The following is a 19,038-nucleotide window of genomic DNA, read 5'->3' on the forward strand; positions in this document are numbered from 1 at the left end:
CCGCCTGTGCACTGAATGCGCATAAGCCATAGCCTCCAGCTTCTGAGGGAAGGTTTTGCATGCACGGATCTCCGCTCATGGGGATTCAGCACCATTTCAGATGTCATTGCCGAACTCGGCGACCGTATTCATCCTGCTTGCTGGACTGTGGACTCAAGCCTGACTCAAGAGCACTTCTCCCTATGCTCGCCTGCGAGACCAATGGTCGACTAATAGAAGGCAGTGGAACTGAACCATTCTCTGCCCCTCCATGTGGGGCATGAAGCGGACGGGAACAGTGCGATCCCTCTTTCGTAACGCCATCACTGGAATTCCGGACTGCTGTAGTGCTGGTATACATTTTCCTTTGTAGCAAAGTCGCCGGCCCAAACTCCCTTCTAGCTCGAGCATCGCTGGATACTGAGTTACTTTCACGGATGGCGAAGGTTGCGAGCACACAGACTTTGCTTTCATGGGCGCATAAATAGAGCCATTTGAAGTAGGTTTGGCCGTTTGGCCGGTCAACTCATTGACTCTAAGCATTAGTTTTTGAGCAGTGACTACTAACATGAAAGAGATACCAGATATGGTTTCGGAGGTGACATCTCAAGGACGGAAAAGACCAACTTCGCTGAGCGTGAACCCTTTCTTGACTTCGTCCAGCCCTTCCCCAAGCAATTTGGTACATATGTCAACCAGCTGGCAAGGTCGCGAGCTTGATACATGATAGACAGAGTGACCCCACCGAGGAGTTTGGAAATCCTTGATCGCTTTCTCAAGCGCGGTGATACCATAGCCTAAGAATGGTGCACAGGGTTCTGGGTCCATTAGGTTGTGTTTAGCCATTTCCTTTGCCAATGCACCAAAGAGGGCAGAAGAACAGCTAAAGTCGCAGCCGGTGAGGCCGCGAAGTAGAGATGTGCCCAGTGTTTCCAGTGTTCCCAGGATACCTGCTATGGCATCCTGCCTTCGAAGGTCGATTTGGTCTGCCACAATCAGAAGGGGTATGTACACAGGGTGGCAGGAATACAAACCGATCAAGTCTCCTCGGAAAGGTAGTCCAAGAGTCGGGAGAGGCCCTTTGCTCTCTGTGACAGCTGTCTTGGTGATGGTCTGGAAGATGTCATCTCGACGAAAGACCACAGCCACGAATAACCATAGAACCAGCTCGCGGTTGCACTGCGACGGCAGTTGTTCTTTGAGGGCGTCGATCCACAGAGTCGAGAAGAATCTAACAGTATTGTAACAGCTGAAGTAGTCAACTAGGACCGCGATCTTGGCAAGCTGTTCCAGGTCAATAAGACGGGGAGTGTCTCCCGTTTTGGCATGGAAAATCTGCATCAAAATGAGGAGAGCGTCAGCGTCCCAGTCCCGTGTTCGGGCATGACGACGGCCATCTCGGGATTGCACCGAGGCCTCCGCCCATGAACCGCAGAGTTGGGCCTTGAAGTAGTGTGATGAGAGAATGAGATGTCGGGACGATACGATGAATTCAACGCGTGAGACCGTAGAAACTGGGCTTTGAAGCCGAGTTTGATCGTATTTGACATCGCAAGGCGAGTCTCGGCTTTCTGGTGTTTGCGGGTGTAACGAGCCATCGTTTGCAACGGGCGAGTCGGCAGCACTCAAGCTTCGACTAACTTCATCTTCTGCAAGCGACAATTCGTCTACACCGAGGCCGCTGATGGTCGCGACCCTTGGAGACTTAGACTCTTCTTGCCTCTTCTTTTTTCTCTTCTCCTTTTTGCTCAATTTCCTGAAGCTGCCTTCTGCTTTTGGTTCTGCCTTTAATGCCGAAATCGAATTCCACGAGACTGGTCTGAGTCTTGCGTGCCCGCCTCGAAAGCGTGTTCCAAGATGCGTCGGGTTGTTAGGCTGGCTGTACAAAATGATTAGCTACGCCGTTCAACCTTATCTCCGAGCACGGGTAGTGCCATTCGTACCATAGGTTAAGTTCCTGAAGCCCGGCGATGGTGCATTGATCCCACAGGGCAAAAGCTGGATTCGTATTTTCTAGGACAAGCACCACGTCCCCATCAGGATCGAGCGTGTGCGAGCGCTCCATAGGGTCGCGTTGCTCAAAGATAAGGTCGGTAGGCGCGGTGCGTAGAGGCGCAGTCATGGCAGATGCTGGTTCCCAGTTCGGCGATGCATTCGAGCGTGGAATGGATAGCCAGAAAGGTGTTGTTCTTAGATTTCATTAATGGCTCTGGACTGCCACATAACTCATCACGGCAAACGTGACGGGCAGGCCAGGCGTTGTGTCACTATGCGTATCTTCCCACGCAAGCTTCCCTTTCGCAATACTGTGCCGTACGCGCGCGCTTAGATGCAGGTCCCTCTAGCCAAGTTGCGCTGAGGCTGTGTCGGCATCCGTATGCTTCCCGGCCAATCGCGCACTCTCGCTATGCACTGCATGACATTCCGCTCGATGAGCTGGCAGTGCCGGGGGCATCGGCTACGTATATCGAGCTACTGTGTACAAACAGTAGTTCTCCAGCCTGCCATGTCTTGAAACCCCCGTGCTCCAGTGGCGCTAACCAAGGTGCCAATCCGTTTGTCAATCCAGCAAGCAAATCGAGACATGCATTTGGGCCGAAGCTGATTCGCCTGGGTGCCTTGAGGGGCGAATGATCGATGCTATCCTAAAGTCAGTGATCACCGACTCATTGGACGGTCCTTGGCTCCACGTCCAATGGGTACACTGATTGTTGCCCCGGACTGTTTATTTCGCTATGGTCTGGGCTCTCCAGAAAACTCAAATCAGATTAGCGTGAAGAGGGGCTTGCCCTTGAACCATTGATTGGGCAGTGTTTTTGCTGACTTCGGAATATCAAGTTTCCGACAACCGCGTCGCCGACCAAAGATGCAGAAGCCCGCGAATCCCCATCCGCTGACTGACGACCACTTACCATCTGCCATGACCGGATTATCAGAACAGATCAAGCGCAATCCCATTGGAAATGGGCTTGATGATGTTCGCAGCACTTTCAAGTCCCTATGCACCAGGGAAAAGACGCCATATTCTACAGATTCAGTAGATCAACTCGGCCAGGAAGGTACGAGCCCTGGCTCTCGCTGCTTAACCCCTCTAAATTATTCACAGATCTTCGGAACCTGACCCTCCCTCTCCTGGTTGCCTTGCAAAGCCACGTCCTTTCAATATCTCTACCATCGAAATCGGGCTGCGGCAGTATACAAAGTGATCTCCTCAGACTTATCTCGGCCGCAGTCTCCGACAGCTTCGACTTCAATCGCGTCAAACCACTTCTGAAAGCGGCTTGCTCTCATAAACTCGATGATGCCACCATCTGGGATCAAGCATATAGTGCCGTTACAGAAACCACGCCACCCCCCCGAAGGATAGCTTCCTCGCTTCAACAAACACCATGGCTGCGAAGCACGAGCAGTTTCACGAACTCATCCGAACACCGCCGATACGTTGACGATATACTGAAGGAGGAGCTAGGCACTATGTACGTGGGACTTCCCGGATTCCGAGATGCGTATTTTGGAAGATTGGACGGACTAGAAGCTGCATCCAAGGAGGTTTTCGATCAGTGCCTTGATGGCCGCGAGCCTGTATTTCAAAATGGCTGGAGGGAATGGCCTCGGGATCCGAACGAAAAAAGCGTGTTGGAGTGGCTTGCCGACATCGTAAAGACGCTGGCGCTACTTTCAAAAGCCCAGAAGTCCAATACGACACATCAGCGGAGCCTTTTAATACAGCCCAACACGCCGATGCATGGTTCGACGGCGGACCGCAGACTGGATGTTGGGTTTGTCGATGATTTAAAGGGACCTCCATACCACTGGAAGCAAATATTAGTACCCGGAGAACTAAAGAGTAATCCGTCTGCCGACACCGCCTCCAAAGCTTGGATCGACCTTGGGAGATATGCGAGGGAAGTGCTAGCCGCACAGGACACCCGACGCTTTGTGATGGGCTTCACGCTCTGTGGATCTCTCATGAGGGTGTGGGCCTTTGACCGGCTTGGAGCCCTCGCATCAGAGCAGTTTGACATCAACAAAGACGGCCTGCAGTTTGTGTCGGTGGTCCTTGGATTTCTGTGGATGGATGAGGAAGGCCTAGGGTTTGATCCAACGGTCATGGTGTCGGACAACGACCGATTTATCAAGATTCCGCGGAACGGTTCTACCGAGCAGATTGTCATTGATGGGGTCATCCTTCGGGCGCGTTGTGTGGCTGGCCGCGCTGTGACTTGCTGGAAAGCCCACCCCAAAGGACATCCAGAAACGCCGCTTGTCATCAAGGATTCATGGCAATATCCCGAGCGCGATGAGGAAGGCGATCTTCTGCGTGAGGTGACGGACAAAGGCATTGTAAATGTGGCCCGGTATTATCACCACGAAACGGTCCGGATTCGTGAGACAGAGGATGACATCTGGAACAACGTTCGACGTGGTCTTGATGTTACGGCAGCGACGAATTACCGGCCGGGACGACAGATACCACCAAGCAAGATGGTAAAAGATGACCCGCGGAAGGGCCGTCCCGGCAGCAGCAAGAAGCGGCCCTCCAGCCAAATCGACTCCGCCTTGCCCCCAAGCAAGCGGTCCTGCTCCATGTCTCCAACAAAGGTGCGAAGCACCCCACCCAATCGGGTTCATCGGCGCATCATTCTCCGGGATTACGGCAAACCCATCTACGAGGCGAGCTCTCGATCAGCATTGCTTGCTGCCCTGGTATGCTGCATTGACGCTCACGAGTCTTTGTCCAAGGCAGGCATTCTCCATCGAGACATATCCATCAACAATCTCATGATCAATGAGGATAGTCGCAACCCATCCTGGCCTGCCTTCTTGATTGATCTTGACCTGGCCATTCGAGAGCCAAGAGAAGGATCCTCTGGTGCAAAGGGAAAGACTGGTACGCGGGCGTTTATGGCAATCGGGGCGCTGCTCGGCGAGCAGCATTCGTTCATGCACGACCTGGAGTCGTTTTTCTGGGTGCTTTTCTGGATATGCATTCATTATGATGCAGATGGCAAAGATGTTGGCCCGACCGGGTTTGATAGGTGGAACTACGAGAGCGATGACACGTTGGCTGAGCTCAAGATGGGTGTAGTTGCTGACGAGCAATACTTTCATCAAAAGATTACGGAGAGCTTCACTACACAATACCAGCCACTAGTACCCTGGGTCAAGAAGCTACGAAGGGAAGTATTTCCTAGTGGGCGTAAATGGAACAGTTCAGAGCCTGGGCTCTATTCCTCCATGAGGCAGGTTCTTGACGATGCACGGAAGGATCCAGAAGTGCTAGCAAACACGTAATGTCATATGAGACTCTACACTGTAGTCAAATAAGTATAGCACGTTCAGCTAAGCTACGAAATATCGTTCTTGTTGCCTTTCCAACAACTGCCGTCCGCATCGCCAGAAATCGATAAGACGCAGATCGTCAATCAAAAGCTTGATACCCCCAGTGGCCTGTTCACCCTTTGAACAGTCGGTGGATCATTTGCGGTCTTGACAGACGATCATTTCGGATATGGGCGAAGACGACCATCCAGAGGACGCATTGAAGCAAGCAAAACCCCTTTGACAATCAATCATACCTCTGATGTCCATCCTCAGGCGAAGGCTCGCGGTATCAGCAAGAGGGCAGCGAGGGTGCACATAACCTCGACTGACGCCGAGGCCAACGGTATCATTTCATGGTAACCTTGACCGAACTCGTGTTCATAACTAGAGGAGGGCAGATCTAGGCAGGTAATTATCTGTAGTAATAGATTAGCACAGATGGGCTTAGAGGAGGCATTCGACAAGGCTGCAATTTGGACGGAGAGCACGGTCGTGGGAGGTTGCAAAGCGAGGCATTCTCACCTCGGGTAAATCTGACCAGTCTCAGAGAAGAAGTTCGTCTGTAACTGGTCTCGGTGCATGCTAACCGAGTGGATGATACAGAAGCCGGGTATTTTTGACCATATTTTGTTTCGATCCTCTAGTGTGTTGTGTACGCTTTTCGCCGGCATCAGCATATTGCGCGGCTGCAATGTAATTACGACAGCTATTATCTAGAAACTATTGACGTCTTTGTACATCATAAAATGCGCCTTTGGGTAAACACTCCGCCGTACTACGAGGTTACCAACCGTCTTCATCCTCTTATCCCAACCAAGCAACAGCAAGGCAGGTGGGGTTCCGGGTTAAGGGTGGACTCGCGTCAATGCTTGCTGATCCCATGTCCCGGTCGACCGTTCCTTCGCCAATACCTCTTTGCCCGCCGTTTAGATCTGTGTTGCCTTGTAGCAGAGGACGAATTTGATTAGCCGGTGTGTGTGCTCTTCCCACCAGGAGCGGATACAATCTCTAGGTATAAGAGCCACGTTCTCGCACAACTGGGTCGTCGACTGACTCCTACTTCACCTCACTTTTCCCCTTCTTAAGACCTACTTATCCGCCATTTTGAATCATTCCTCTGCATCACAGGCTCTCAAATGTCTTACGTCAGATGGTCCAGCATCCCGACATACGAAACCCTATTCGAAGACCTTGGCTACACTACGCCTGGCGAAAGGAAGAAGATCAAAGCGAAGGTCAGAAAATTCAGAAACACGTATTCAGCCGCCAGAAGTCTCGAATGCAAAGGCTTCACCAACTCGCACTTGGCCGAACACCAGAAGGAACTTGGTGACATTGTCGATGCCTTTCTGAATAAACACGCAGAACAGCTGTGGCCGTCCGACGAACATGCATCTCAGCATAACAGACTACAGTACCCTAAAAACGAGACTGAGTGGGTCCATACCATAGGAATCTAGTCGGACAGGAATTAACATCGGTGTGTTTCAGGATTAGAAAAGTGATCTTCAAAGTATTTTGTCGCCAGACTTACTGGGCAGGGAAATACTCGAAGAAGCGAGAAAGGCAGACAACGAAGGCGATGGACAACCAAGACTCCGAAGACTTCGAAGACGACGATCCAAATCCGGAAGACACAGACCGTACGGTGAAGGACGTCTCCAGCCACGTTGTAGGCGGGCACCTTGAGACCATACATGTTGCGCCTGTAACCACCGCGACAATCCTGCATACACCATGCATGGAAACATCGATACACAGATCTACGAAACGACGCGCACCCCCTGTCCGCGATGCTCCACCTGCAAAACGAAATCGACGACGTCTTACAGCGTACATGAGCCGTAGGTCATTCCAGGACGATAATACCAACACCTGCCACGAGCAGGAGAATACCGTGGTAGCCGAGTGTCCGGCTCGAAGCTCATATGATCAGCCGTACGACAACGCAGACTCGGCCGACGGCCCCTCAATGTCAGCGAGTGAAGCTCGTGCCGGAACTAATTCCACTTGCTCAGTCGAATCTAGTATTGCCGACGAAGCCGAGCCCGTCCCAGATTCTCGAGCCTCGAAAGCAACCGCTGGACAGCAGTCGCCAGTTGGAGAAGATACTACCCGTGCTGTGTCCACGGACCAAGCTCTCGCAGAAACGGGCCCAATCGAGAGGACGACTGCGACCACTCAAGAAGAGTCGATCGCAGAAGCACAGGCAGCGAGAAGCTATGATCCGGTCTTACCTGTCTCACATAGGTTGATCCTCGGCGGCGAGGGAACGCGAATTTGGTCCGGTATGAACAAGACAGTTCAGTCTGCACCAGAGGTTGAGTTCACCTACGGCATTACCATCCAGTACCCAGTGCACCTTAGGATACCGTGGACCCCCAGGGGTCACCTTGCTTTCAAAACCCTTACCGACATGGAGACTGAACTCAAGACAGTGCTGGAGGAAGGCTTGACCCGAACGACAGGCAAACAGGACTTCACTGACCTGAAGGACTTCCGGATTGAGTCGTGGCGTTTCGATATAAGTGGTCATGGCGCAATTTTAGATTTCGACGTCAAGGGTGGGATAGAAAAACAGTTCGACCACATGAAGAGAAAGGCAAAGCAGGAGATGCAACTAGCGATTCAGAGGTCACCGGAGTCGAGACCGTCGTTCAATATCGAGATTCAGATAGTCACCAGCCGAGATTCGGGGATCAGGCAGACGAGCGGCCGCAGCTTTGATTGGTAGCCTTTTATGTGTTAAATCGGATGTGTTTCCTTAGATGGAGAATCTTATCTTTCCTGAGACGAAGGTGGCCCGTTACAGTAGAGTTAACCTACTTTGTTGTAGGAGTTGCAAGGAGCAACAATCGGATAACAGAGGAAATTACACGTTCTGAAGAACGTCTTTATATCAACGTTGAAGATTTGGCCCGGGCTTCCATAAGCCAAAGCGTCGTCAGTCCACAAAATCCGCTCACGTAAAGTCAGCAAGGTGCTCTGGAGGCTTTTGATCTCGTTCCACCATGGAAGGTAGTCCTGACTGCCCCCGTAGTTTCCTATATGTATGGGTTCCATGTCGACTTGTTCAAGTTTCCACTTCTGTAGGGTAAGGCACATGGCCTGGAAGAAGTCGGAGGAATCATGATATCTGTCAGTAGATGTGGATGTCCTGCGTTGACCTGAAGAAATGCCGAGGAGCTTTGGGCGTCCCGAGAGAGGTGTGGTCATTGAGTCCGAAGCTCTCCGAATTTATATCTGGCTGGAGCTCTGCAGCTGGGAATGTCGTTTTGAAGGCTTTCGGCTTCTTGGTTGAGCATCTATACTAATTCAAACTTGCCTGAAAAAGTCTAGGTCGATCCCAAATGATGGCGCCTTACAGAAAAGTCTCCAAACCTCCACTTTCATAGACGCCTCTGCGTGGAATTTCTGAGGTTTCGAGCGGCCGACAAGACCTGTCTATACACCAGCAGGGTTATCAGATCAGCAGTCAAAGAACGACCTCCAGTGACACCAGGGGAATTTGCGAGCAGCCGGCTTCCGTTCAGCCACTCTCTCCTGCCCAGCAACAATCCAGATTCCCCATTGTTTATGGATTGGGACGTTTGGGGTGCAAGGTGGTTATGGCCGGACAACAACGTGATTACGGGTCAAGCGTCTTACATAAGCTTTCCGGAATGTAAAGACCCCACACTCTATCGCCAAACTGAATTCGAACTCGAGAAAAGCCAGTGCATTTCTGCCCGACGGCGGCTGGTGATGATCGAATAAAGATTTGGTCCTTCAAGGCCCTTCCGTCATCCACTAGCATGTACTTCTTCGCAAAACCAGCAAGAATCGCGAGCGACCGCGAGATGGGAACGAGGCGGTGGAAGCAGCACATCATATGTCAAGGCTCACCGAGAGTTCATCTATTGTAAAGCCCGATAGGATGAAGCACTATAATTATGGGGATTCTCCAGCAGGCTGACTAGCTGCTGAGCGCCATCACATCCGGGGAGATGAGTACCAGCGGTTTAGAGAATAAGATCGGGGGGCTCTTGGTACGATTTGATTATTAGATGTGAGGAAGTGGTGTGTTATCTGTTTGGCTTGCGAACGATGAAAGCAAGCAACGCAGGATAATCTTCCAAGAAAGAGTATGTTGTTTGTTTGTTACTTTGCCACCGATCTCGCTTCACATGATATGGAGTGTAACAACTGAGATGCTGAGATGGATTGAGTGAATTGAGTCGACGTTGTTGTACACGGTTGAAAGAAATATCTCTTAGTCCCAGATTAAGCCAGGGTAATTCCAGAAGAACGCAATTGCCGAGCACGTGAAAAGAATGTAGGCTGATGCAAGTGTGTGAAGACCGATTGAGTTGGATGGAACTGAAGGCAGGAAAGCAATTGGATTGCCTAGTCACCTTGAAGAGTAGTATGAACCTTGAACAGTCTCATTTCATAAATCTGCTTTCTCGACCCGGCTCTGATCTTGCGCTGATGATTCTTCGAGTGCAATGCTTCGAGTGCACTGTCCTCTCGATTTTGTGTCACGACGATTGAATCGTAGTCGACTTGCCAGGATCGGAACCTGTGAGGTAGTTCAGAGCCATTTCTGCGGCGTCCTCCCTTGCATTGTTCAAGTTCTTCCCGTCGTACCAGAACCGGGCCGAGAGCGTGCGCCCGTGGACGGTCACCCGGCTAGACCAAGCCGTGCGTCCTCCTGCGAAAGAGTCAGTACCGCTCAAATAGCCAGCAGCGTATGCTTACCTCGCCGATCGGAGACGATTTGGAACACAGGTGGCATGATGTTGGCCTCCTGGCAGGTATCTATTCGCTGTTCAGACCCGGCGGCGCGGGACAGAGAAATCACTCGTACCTTCAAGGCGCTTTTGCCAGGTTCCCGCCTGAGTGCTGTAGGGGAGGGCAGACATGGCATCAAAGGAAGGAGCGTTGACTATTCGATACACTGCACATTACATCGTGCAGGCCGTACGCTCGAATACTAATACCAGTGACGGGCTCGTACAAAAGACAGCACCAAGGGATACGTCGGGGACCTACGGAGTGATGGCCTGCGCTTTCGGCGCGCGACCCACACTCCGGTGAGCATGACGTCCCAGGACTTTCCTGGCGCGGCGGGGTCAGACGGCCCCACGCCGGTGGTGCGGAAGCCGGGCCAGCGCCGCGGCCGGAACCTGGTCCCTGCGTCTGGGTGAAGGGGCGTTACGCGAGGGCGATTGGGGCGTGTGCTACTTGCCCTCCATTCTCCGTCGTTCGCAGACAGCGACGGAGTAGGGGCGTGTGCTGGTTAGCCCAGACGTGGCGGCCGCTGACGTCCCCTGCATCACCGAGCACGGTGCATGTACACTACGCAGACACCCGCTCCCTGAAGGAACGCTACGGGATGAACGGATCTGGATCCGTGTGCAGCACCCCAGTCGAAGGGCTGCAGCAAGCGGACGCTCTGACACGGGCGCATTGGCCTGTATGCCACATTCGATAAGGTTAGCGTGTAGTCGCGTGGCATCCAGTCGTCTGATGATTGGGCCCACCAGCAACGGCTACGCCTGTTTTGACTACAGCGAAGTCGAGTCAATAACGGCACTGACGATGGGTTATTGCGATGCGCAGCGACACCTCGACGTGCTGTCGTCCTGGCCGCTGGAGGAGAATCCCAGCTTCTACCAGAGGCGGCGCTTCCGTAACACAATTTTGCAGACTCAACGGTAACTCTGCTCGAAGGAGGCGATCAAGACACCTGCAGCTGAAGTGGGTTCAGGACTGTGACCAAACGCCCAGCGAGACCATTTAATGTAGCCGAGTTATTGCGCTACAGGGTGTATCTTTGCGAACCGCAGGTACCCGGACGAAGGGCCAACTTCTCAAGCGCAGCTGCCCTGTGGCCCCGAGGCTGCGGCAGTCGACGTGGACATGGCAAACATGCGTTCCATTGACCGCTGTGCTTGAGTGCCCACACCGGTCAAAACGGGAAGCAACTGGCAGATTGTTTATTTGTTTGCGACTGGTATTTGAACAAGGGTATGAGTTCGTATTGGCGCATCCACCGACGGGTTGTGGCCGTTCACAGGGCCCATTGTGATTGGTCGCTCATTGCCCACCATCCACGGAGGCTGAAGACCTAGCGGGGCGTGGGAACGAAGCCAATGCTTGCTCAGGAAGAAAGTCAGGCACGCCCCCTTTTACTGGGTAATGTACCCATGTTCGCGGTTGGCAGGCATTCGGACCGGGGAGGCGTGCCCATACCCCTGCTCTTCGATTCACTGCGAGAGATCCTGTGGATGTGCTCTCTCCATCCTTGTCGCCGCATGGTGCAGGGGCATGGGACACCCGACGCCATCTCGCCAACAGAGTCTCGTCTGTGTACCTCCTCGAGTCGTGTGAAAGTCATCCCTTGGCCGTGTACCAGCGCGCTGGGGTCCCCATGCGGAGATATGAGCAACTTGGCTGGGTGTGCCTCGTCTGCATTGGGCAGTCAGGTCCGTGAGGGTGGGTATCTGGAGGTGTTTGAAGAATCATCCCTAGCCATCAAGGGCGAGCATGCCTTGACCGTCGGAAGGTCGACGCTCTCCGGCGGCTGCAGGCGCCCACCCTGCGTGAGGGTACAAGGTTGGATTCAGGCAGCCAATTACAGCACCACACACGCGCGAACGATGTCCCCGGAAGGCGACGAATAGCGAAGTTGCATTTTTTGAAGGCCTCCTAGTTCTCGAGCGATGGGCACAGCGCAGGCGAAACGCTGTGCACGCACCGGTCACGCTGCTCTCTCTGCTGACGGTTTGATCGTTCGTTGCCCCCGGGCTTGTCCTCATGTCCCAAGCAGCCTCACAGGTAGTTGATGTGGAATGGCTGGTGACTACCAGGTTTTTGTCACCACATCCAATTCACATTGGCCTGGCATACGCGGTAGTTCTTGATCATCGCATCGCTGGCGGCATTCAGCTTTCTTCAGCTTTGGTATCAATCTCGGGACTCTACATTAAGAGAGTCGTCGCGCCAAAAGGCCCCTTGGGACCTTCCCTTGAAAATTCACCATGCCATCAGGCTGAACGGTAGGCTCACGAACCAGCTTCAGCATCACCTATCGTTTGCGTAGGTGTCCGAACGGGGCACCCGATTCTCCCAACAGAAAGGTCTTGACGCTCGGGCAACGGAAGCACGCTTCGACGTCATGGCATCTACCGATTTTACGTTCTTCTATGGTCTCAAACAACAAGGTTCGTGAGCGTGACGTTATAGACACCTCGCACAAGGCTCACATCTCTAGATTCGTACGAACGCTGTGCCCGTGAGGTGGCAAAAGACGTACAGGACCACGTGAATATGAAAGACAAGCCCAGAAGCTTGCTAAAGCCACAGAGCGCCGGCCACGATGGGTACAACCCCACCGATTCTGATGATCTCAGCGCAATAAAGATATTAACGCAAATGAAGAACGACGACGTTAGATTACCGACGACGTTCGACGTCGACTATGGTACTCTGGGCTCGCCACTTGCCGGCGAAAGGTGGAATCCCTCAGGCCTTGCGCCATCACCAGACCGCCATTACGAGCTTCTGCAGATGTCGCAGAATCAATTGGCAGACTTGCCGAGCTCAGAGCTCGAGACAAAGAGTGTGAACGGAAACGGAGCGATGGGGCCGGTCGACGATTTGGAAGTCCCACACAAGACGCCGTCGCCCAGTCTTGGGCGCATTATTTACAAAGAAGCTGAGACGTCAGAAGGGCTACCGATCATCCCGGACCCGATCGGCACTGACGATACTGACAGAACCCGGAAAAAGGCTCATATGCTGGACGGCAAAATAGAGCCATCCCAACTGCTGCGCGGCCACTTGGCGTGTATTCAACATAAATTCAAAAAGTTGGAGCAGAAAAATACTACATTGAAAAAGGAAAACGCCAGCTTAGACAGACGTAAGGATCGTTTGGAAAGCAAAGTGGACCGTTTAAGAAGGCGGGTAGAATGCTTGAAACGCCGCAAAGCTTCACTTGAAAGTGAAGTATCGGTGTTACAAAGAGAGAGAGGGGGGTGGTGCTTTGAACAAGAGGGATCTTTTGATAGTTGCAGTGACTGATGGAGAATCGTCTTTGCGGGGCTATGTTGAGGGAGCAATGGTTTCGAATCCAGGTAGCGAACAAGATCGGACTCCACGCCAGCCGCAGTATTCCAGGATGGAAGTCGACTCCCAGAGCGGGGACTAGCTTGTGGGCTGTGTCTGGTGACCACCGACTCATTAGCAGCCAGATTGCATGATGGGGTGTCCCTGACCTATTCGTCGTTCGGGCGAGCACTCCACGAAGCACACCTCTCAAATGTCATGCCATTTGGCTCTGGGAACCACAGTCTTTGTCAGCGGTCTGCATCACATACGAGACGGATCACCTAAAAGGGTCCTACTTGTCCGAACATAGAAACAGACCGCTGGAGTAAGCTCTGGCAAGAGGTCCATTTGAGAGAAGAAGTGGCGTTGTTCTTATGTCTCCATGGCCGCAAAGGGAGTGGTGATACTTCTCGTCCCGAACTCATGTCTGATGACGACCATCATCGTCCCTATTGTATTTGTTCGAATGCTCCGCCAGATGTGTCGGTGTGGGAAGTGCCCCATGTGTTTCTGGCATCAATTGAACTACAAGACAATTTTGATCATTGGATGGTACTGCTCTCAACATTCGACATTGACAAAACCGAAGTTGCAGTTAGTTCCGTTGTCGACCTAGTGGCCAAGGTGACGGGAGCGACCCAACACTTCACTGGTGGATGGAGCCACGACGGCAGTGATGCCGTGGATGGGACGAAAAGGGACGGGCGCCATGTCGGAGAAGTTTGACAAGAACAGCATCGACTCTACAGACCACGACAAGCTTCAGCCATCGGTAAAGTGAGGTTCGGAGAAGGCATATCGACATCAAAAGCAAGGCAATGTAGTCGGACACAGCTTCTGGTCATGCGAAGCTTGGACTTGGCGGTCGTGACAATGCAGATACTTGACCAAGACAACCCTCCCTTTCATCGTACTGCCCATCTCGTCGTCCAGGATTAGGCGTCAAACGATTCGATCTGCGCGCTCCTGGCAAGGGGATTAAGTGCTAAGATTTCAGCATTCCCTGCACCGAGGTTAGAGGTCTCGTCCACGCGTGGCGGTGTGGGTGTCCTGATCCGAGCACAACTGTAGTCGAAGTCACTCGCAGAGGCAGGGACATGCAGCGATGGGGTTGGCTACCCTCCATCAGGCGGGCGGCCGCGCTGGCCAAGAACCCCCGCTCAACTACGGTGGGCGATCGTGAGCTGGACCTCAAGCACGTCGGATCCACCGTGCCTTTGCAGGCACCCTTGTAGCGTGTAGTGTAGACACTCCACTTGGCTGCACCTCAAGTTCGTTCTCATCGGGGCACCCAGGCCGACCCTGCGGCGTCGATATAGCAACACATAGGTGTATGACCGTGAAGTGAATACGCGCGAGCTGCTGCTCAAAGATGGCCTCCCCCGGCAAACAGTTGAGGGGCGACGCCCACGGGCCTCCCACCAAGACCACATTCTCACGTTCCATTCTGCTGCTGCCTGGACAGCTTGATACGCCCCCTGTTCTCCATGTCATGAATGCAAACCTATCAAATACATTTGGCGCGTCTCAAGACAGGCTTTCTCCTGCTCTGCCTTACCGCAGCCATGATGTGCTCGTCCAAACATTTCCAGGGGTGGAACGAACTCTTATGCCCAAGATCACGACACATTAAATCTAGAGGCTCGCCCCATCGAAGCCATGCCATGTCTCCGGCCAACATCACCCACTACCTATCTACGCTTGACCTACGCCTTAGTACAAAGCCCTCGACTGCAAAGAGGAACGTTTTCTACTTGATCAACTGATTTTGGCCGATGACAATGACACTATCCATCGATCCAATCGTCCAAAATGACGGCGGACCGTCTGGAGTAGTAGAAACCCGCTCCAACCTCATCGGACGTAGGAGCGGGGCTGAAAACTCGCCGCTGCTTGTATCATACAACAATCGCGATCCCAACGAGACGTTCAACGCCCGCAACCACTCCATCTATGTCACGGCCAAGTATCTATCTGGCGTCGCCGTCAAGTGCTTGTGTCAAACCTGGCACGTCACGAAGGCGTCGCTCTGCAGCTGTGAGTGACCCATTTGCCCACGGTTTGGCGAGGCCTCCGACAATGCACTCTCATTCTCACAAGTCACTTGTGCTGCAGCTAAACTCAATCTCCTTCTGCCCATGCTGCCCCTTTCTGGCGTCGCCAGATCACTCCATTGGGAGCCGACTGCCGTATTCGCCATCAACTTCCTTGCCATCATTCCTCTTGCCGCAGTTCTCTCGTTCGCGACCGAGCAAGTATCGGTAAGGTGCGGTCAGGTGCTGGGCGCGTTACTCGACGCTACGTTCGGAAACGCGGTCGAAGTTGTCATAGGTATCGTTGCTCTAAGGAAGGGCCATATCGACGTTGTCCAGATGTCCATGCTTGGGTCTATTCTCTACGATTTGCTTTCGGTCACGGGGATGTGCTTCTTTCTCGGAGGCATCGTCAACATGCGCCACCAAATCACCGGCCAAGGTACCGAACAGACGTTTGCCACTGGAAGGGCGCAGATATTCTGCTCCCTCATCGCTCTTTCCTTGACGTCTCTTCTGATTCCTACAGTGGTAAGTGCTTCCCCGGTACTTTCGCTGCTGCGCAATGTGACTAACACCGGCTGGCAGCTCTCTGCTGTGTTGGGGAACGACGACAGTTTCGAGAAGGAGCGCAGCATTCTAGTCCTATCCCGCGGAACAGCTTTCATTATCCTGTCTCTTTACGTCCTCTATTTGGTGTTCCAGCTGCGAACCCACCCTAGCTTGTTCGAACCCGAGACTGAGTCACCTGATACAGGGAACCCCGTACTAAGCCCTACGTCCGCTGTCGCCGTGCTGGGCGTTACCACCGCTCTAGTGGCATTTTGTGCCGACAACCTCGTGGAGAGCATCGGGCCAGTCGTGGAGGCCGCCGTTCTCAGTAAGGCCTTCATCGGGCTTATTGTGGTTCCCTTCGTCGGCAACGTAGCCAAACACGCCATGGCCGTTGTAATGGCCACTCAAGACAAGATGGACGTCGCCTTAGGCATTGCCATGGGGTCCAGCATCCAGATTGCGCTTGTCGTCACGCCTTTCTTGATCATCATCGCATGGGTCTTCGGTGAACCGATGACTCTGCAATTCGGACTCCTTCCAGCCATCATCTTCCTGTTTTCTGTGTTAGTGATCGCGTACACTGTGCAGGACGGCAGGTCCAACTACTTAGAAGGCGCTATGCTACTCGGTCTGTACCTTCTCATCTCCATAGCCCTCTATGTTGGCCCTGCCACGTAGTTTTCTATGCCGGCATGTACTATCATCTGCTTGCTGGCGGATCCCGCCCGGTATAATGGACAAGGCTCATGGGCCAAGAGATAACCTCGCAAGCTTATTATGAGACTAGTAGGGACGAGGCGTGCCGTTCATGCTTGGTATCAGTCGGCGGCTTGCGGTCAGAAAGAGTCTGTTGACGGCCCGTTATGTGCCCGGTGCTTCAGTAGCTGGCGTCGCTAGTGAGTAGATTTAAATGGAAACCGACCCTTGACAGTCCTCGACACCCTCCACGACGGCGCCTTATCTCTGCACCTCTCTCGCTTCCAGTTAGGAGGTTGATTGACCACCGACGACTCCAAGACTCGAAGGGTCAGTGATTCAGTACTGACTGCGAACCTCACTTCATTTATGTCCCTTGTGGTCTCTCTGGCAAAGATGAAGTAGGCTATAAGCGTCTTGCATGGATTCAAGATGACGCCCTTACGCCGTCGGGTTCCCGGTCCCCAGTAATAGAACAACTGTCCTAAGGCTACTTCTGAGTGTTCTTGACCGCACCTAGGTCGACCTGCCCCCTCGATTTCCGATCACGCCGCCGTGCCGAGCTCGAAAAGCCTTGTTTCACTGCAAGAACGCAAGTCCCAATCTTTGGTGGGGTGGCGCACCTGAGCCACATGGAGGGGGTGGCGTTGAGTACTAGCCAATGAACGCTGAATATAATCCATCCTTTCCAAAAGCCTGTGAGGACTCAACCTGACAACAACTGTGTGCTCGCCGACGACGAGGAATCGATCTGGCCTGAGTAGAATGGTAACATCTTATCTGCAACATCCAGACAATTGTCGGGTGTGAGACTTCGGCCTTGGCCGGCACACCTGCGTCCCACTCGAAACGTCAATCAAGCTACAAGAACGCCCAATATGGTTCCGATCCTGATGATGCAGGTCTTTCGCCCAAGTAGGGTTTGCCTCCATCCTCTTTTCTTCAGGTCAGTCGTGCAGCCGGCGTTGTTCACATGTCGACTAGATTTCGGTTATTGAGCCGAGCTTGGTTTCTTTTCGCTCACTGAAAACGATTTCAGGGGATAGCGACCATTGATGCCTCAAACATCCGGTCTGTGGATTTGTTGAACCATTGGTGAACGTTCCAAAATGACCCTATACTTCCTGTCACTGTTTGAGGGGACGGCCAATCAATTTGGCTCTCTTCAAGCGGTTGCTAAACAAGTTGAAATGTCTCCAGAATTATGGAAGTTCCCCCCCATGAGAGGTGTTTTCTTTCGAGCCCCTGGGGATATTCGTAAGGAGTTCCTTCCAGCGATGCTTGGTCGCCTTTGTCCCACCAGAAAGCGCCACCTCTGTATTTTCATCTCACGTTTCCAACCGAGTCTTGACACCTGTGATATGGAGTACGAAAGTGTGCTAAGAAACGTACCCGAAGCAGTGCGCAAGGGCAAAGGATGCGCGCGCGTATCCATATTAGAACGCTGGCGAGGTTTCAATCGTTCGCCGATTTAGGCACGGTCTCGAAGAAGCGAACCGACAGCAACGCAAAACAGCGAGACGATACCGTTAATTCTCAGTGGCGAAAGGGCACACACGAAGTCGAGGGCGGGCTCGGCTAGTAGACAGGTACAGGAAAGTCGCTAGTATCGCCAATGGAAGCAGATGAACATGAAAGATCGCCTGTCTTGTACGCTGCAATGGCTGCCTGAATTAGTGAACGGCTGGCTCACGGCTAAACCCCGCCCAAATTCCCAGCCTCACAGCCATCAGCACCTCAACCAGCCCGATCAATCCATATACAGCTAGCAAAAGACTGTGGTTTCAGTGCCGATGATGTACCACTTCGTCTATCTGGTTTCATTGGCTCACCCTTCAAAGTCAGGACGTCCTTCATGGATACACTCTTGTTGCCAAAGGCTTTGAGACGTTGGGCCTGGCTCGCCCCCGCCATGAGAATGAGGTATACAATCCACTTCGCCCGATTCAGGGAGAACACCTTTTCGTCTGATTGGGACGGAAAAATCTAATTCTGTCATTATACTACGACAGTGGCGTATACAAGCATGTCTTGTTCCCCAGTTGGACTGGAACGCCTCTGTTCGACCCCACTAAGAAAGCAGTCAACACGGGCATTGACGCAGTTGCCCAGGCGCATAAGAAAGTCACTTAATTGAGTGTTCTTCATGGCGATGCAGAGCCACGCAACATGCTACGCAACAACAGCGTGGGGGGTGGAGGTATTGTGGTGGTGAACTTCGAGCGGACGGATATCAGCCGCCGCTCACCTCTTGGTTCACTCAGTTTGAACCTCCAGAAAAAGAGGAAGCAGAGGAAAATCGACTTGATCCCAGAATCAGGGGTACTAGGAGTTTGGGAAAGAACAAGGCTCA

The 19,038-nt window shown here is 52.8% G+C and overlaps 7 protein-coding genes across 7 annotated transcripts; 5 read left to right on the top strand and 2 right to left on the bottom strand.

Annotated features, from left to right (window-relative positions):
- Window positions 1-585: 585 nt before the first annotated feature.
- On the bottom strand, window positions 586-2,101 carry CCOS01_16950 (uncharacterized protein; the record flags this gene model as incomplete). The annotated part of the gene is made up of 2 exons (XM_060465084.1): window positions 586-1,858; window positions 1,923-2,101. 2 exons carry the CDS (start codon window positions 2,099-2,101, stop codon window positions 586-588), a joined length of 1,452 nt encoding a protein of 483 aa, XP_060304351.1.
- A 744-nt stretch (window positions 2,102-2,845) lies between these two features.
- Window positions 2,846-5,274, top strand: CCOS01_16951 (uncharacterized protein; the record flags this gene model as incomplete). The annotated part of the gene is made up of 2 exons (XM_060465085.1): window positions 2,846-3,038; window positions 3,086-5,274. The coding sequence occupies 2 exons, from the start codon at window positions 2,846-2,848 to the stop codon at window positions 5,272-5,274; spliced, it is 2,382 nt and encodes a 793-aa protein (XP_060304352.1).
- A 1,166-nt stretch (window positions 5,275-6,440) lies between these two features.
- On the top strand, window positions 6,441-8,038 carry CCOS01_16952 (uncharacterized protein; the record flags this gene model as incomplete). The annotated part of the gene is made up of 2 exons (XM_060465086.1): window positions 6,441-6,739; window positions 6,796-8,038. 2 exons carry the CDS (start codon window positions 6,441-6,443, stop codon window positions 8,036-8,038), a joined length of 1,542 nt encoding a protein of 513 aa, XP_060304353.1.
- A 1,786-nt stretch (window positions 8,039-9,824) lies between these two features.
- On the bottom strand, window positions 9,825-10,208 carry CCOS01_16953 (uncharacterized protein; the record flags this gene model as incomplete). Its single annotated transcript, XM_060465087.1, has 3 exons — window positions 9,825-9,997; window positions 10,045-10,104; window positions 10,154-10,208. 3 exons carry the CDS (start codon window positions 10,206-10,208, stop codon window positions 9,825-9,827), a joined length of 288 nt encoding a protein of 95 aa, XP_060304354.1.
- Window positions 10,209-10,385: 177 nt separating this feature from the next.
- On the top strand, window positions 10,386-11,244 carry CCOS01_16954 (uncharacterized protein; the record flags this gene model as incomplete). Its single annotated transcript, XM_060465088.1, has 4 exons — window positions 10,386-10,489; window positions 10,558-10,762; window positions 10,909-10,978; window positions 11,114-11,244. The coding sequence occupies 4 exons, from the start codon at window positions 10,386-10,388 to the stop codon at window positions 11,242-11,244; spliced, it is 510 nt and encodes a 169-aa protein (XP_060304355.1).
- A 1,222-nt stretch (window positions 11,245-12,466) lies between these two features.
- Window positions 12,467-14,636, top strand: CCOS01_16955 (uncharacterized protein; the record flags this gene model as incomplete). Its single annotated transcript, XM_060465089.1, has 3 exons — window positions 12,467-12,512; window positions 12,563-13,213; window positions 14,473-14,636. The coding sequence occupies 3 exons, from the start codon at window positions 12,467-12,469 to the stop codon at window positions 14,634-14,636; spliced, it is 861 nt and encodes a 286-aa protein (XP_060304356.1).
- Window positions 14,637-15,182: 546 nt separating this feature from the next.
- Window positions 15,183-16,667, top strand: CCOS01_16956 (calcium/proton exchanger; the record flags this gene model as incomplete). Its single annotated transcript, XM_060465090.1, has 3 exons — window positions 15,183-15,438; window positions 15,517-15,965; window positions 16,023-16,667. 3 exons carry the CDS (start codon window positions 15,183-15,185, stop codon window positions 16,665-16,667), a joined length of 1,350 nt encoding a protein of 449 aa, XP_060304357.1.
- Window positions 16,668-19,038: the final 2,371 nt, after the last annotated feature.

Source organism: Colletotrichum costaricense (genome assembly GCF_030867565.1).
Source record: "Colletotrichum costaricense strain IMI 309622 chromosome Unknown Scaffold_36.1, whole genome shotgun sequence".
NCBI classification, from domain to species: domain Eukaryota; kingdom Fungi; phylum Ascomycota; class Sordariomycetes; order Glomerellales; family Glomerellaceae; genus Colletotrichum; species Colletotrichum costaricense.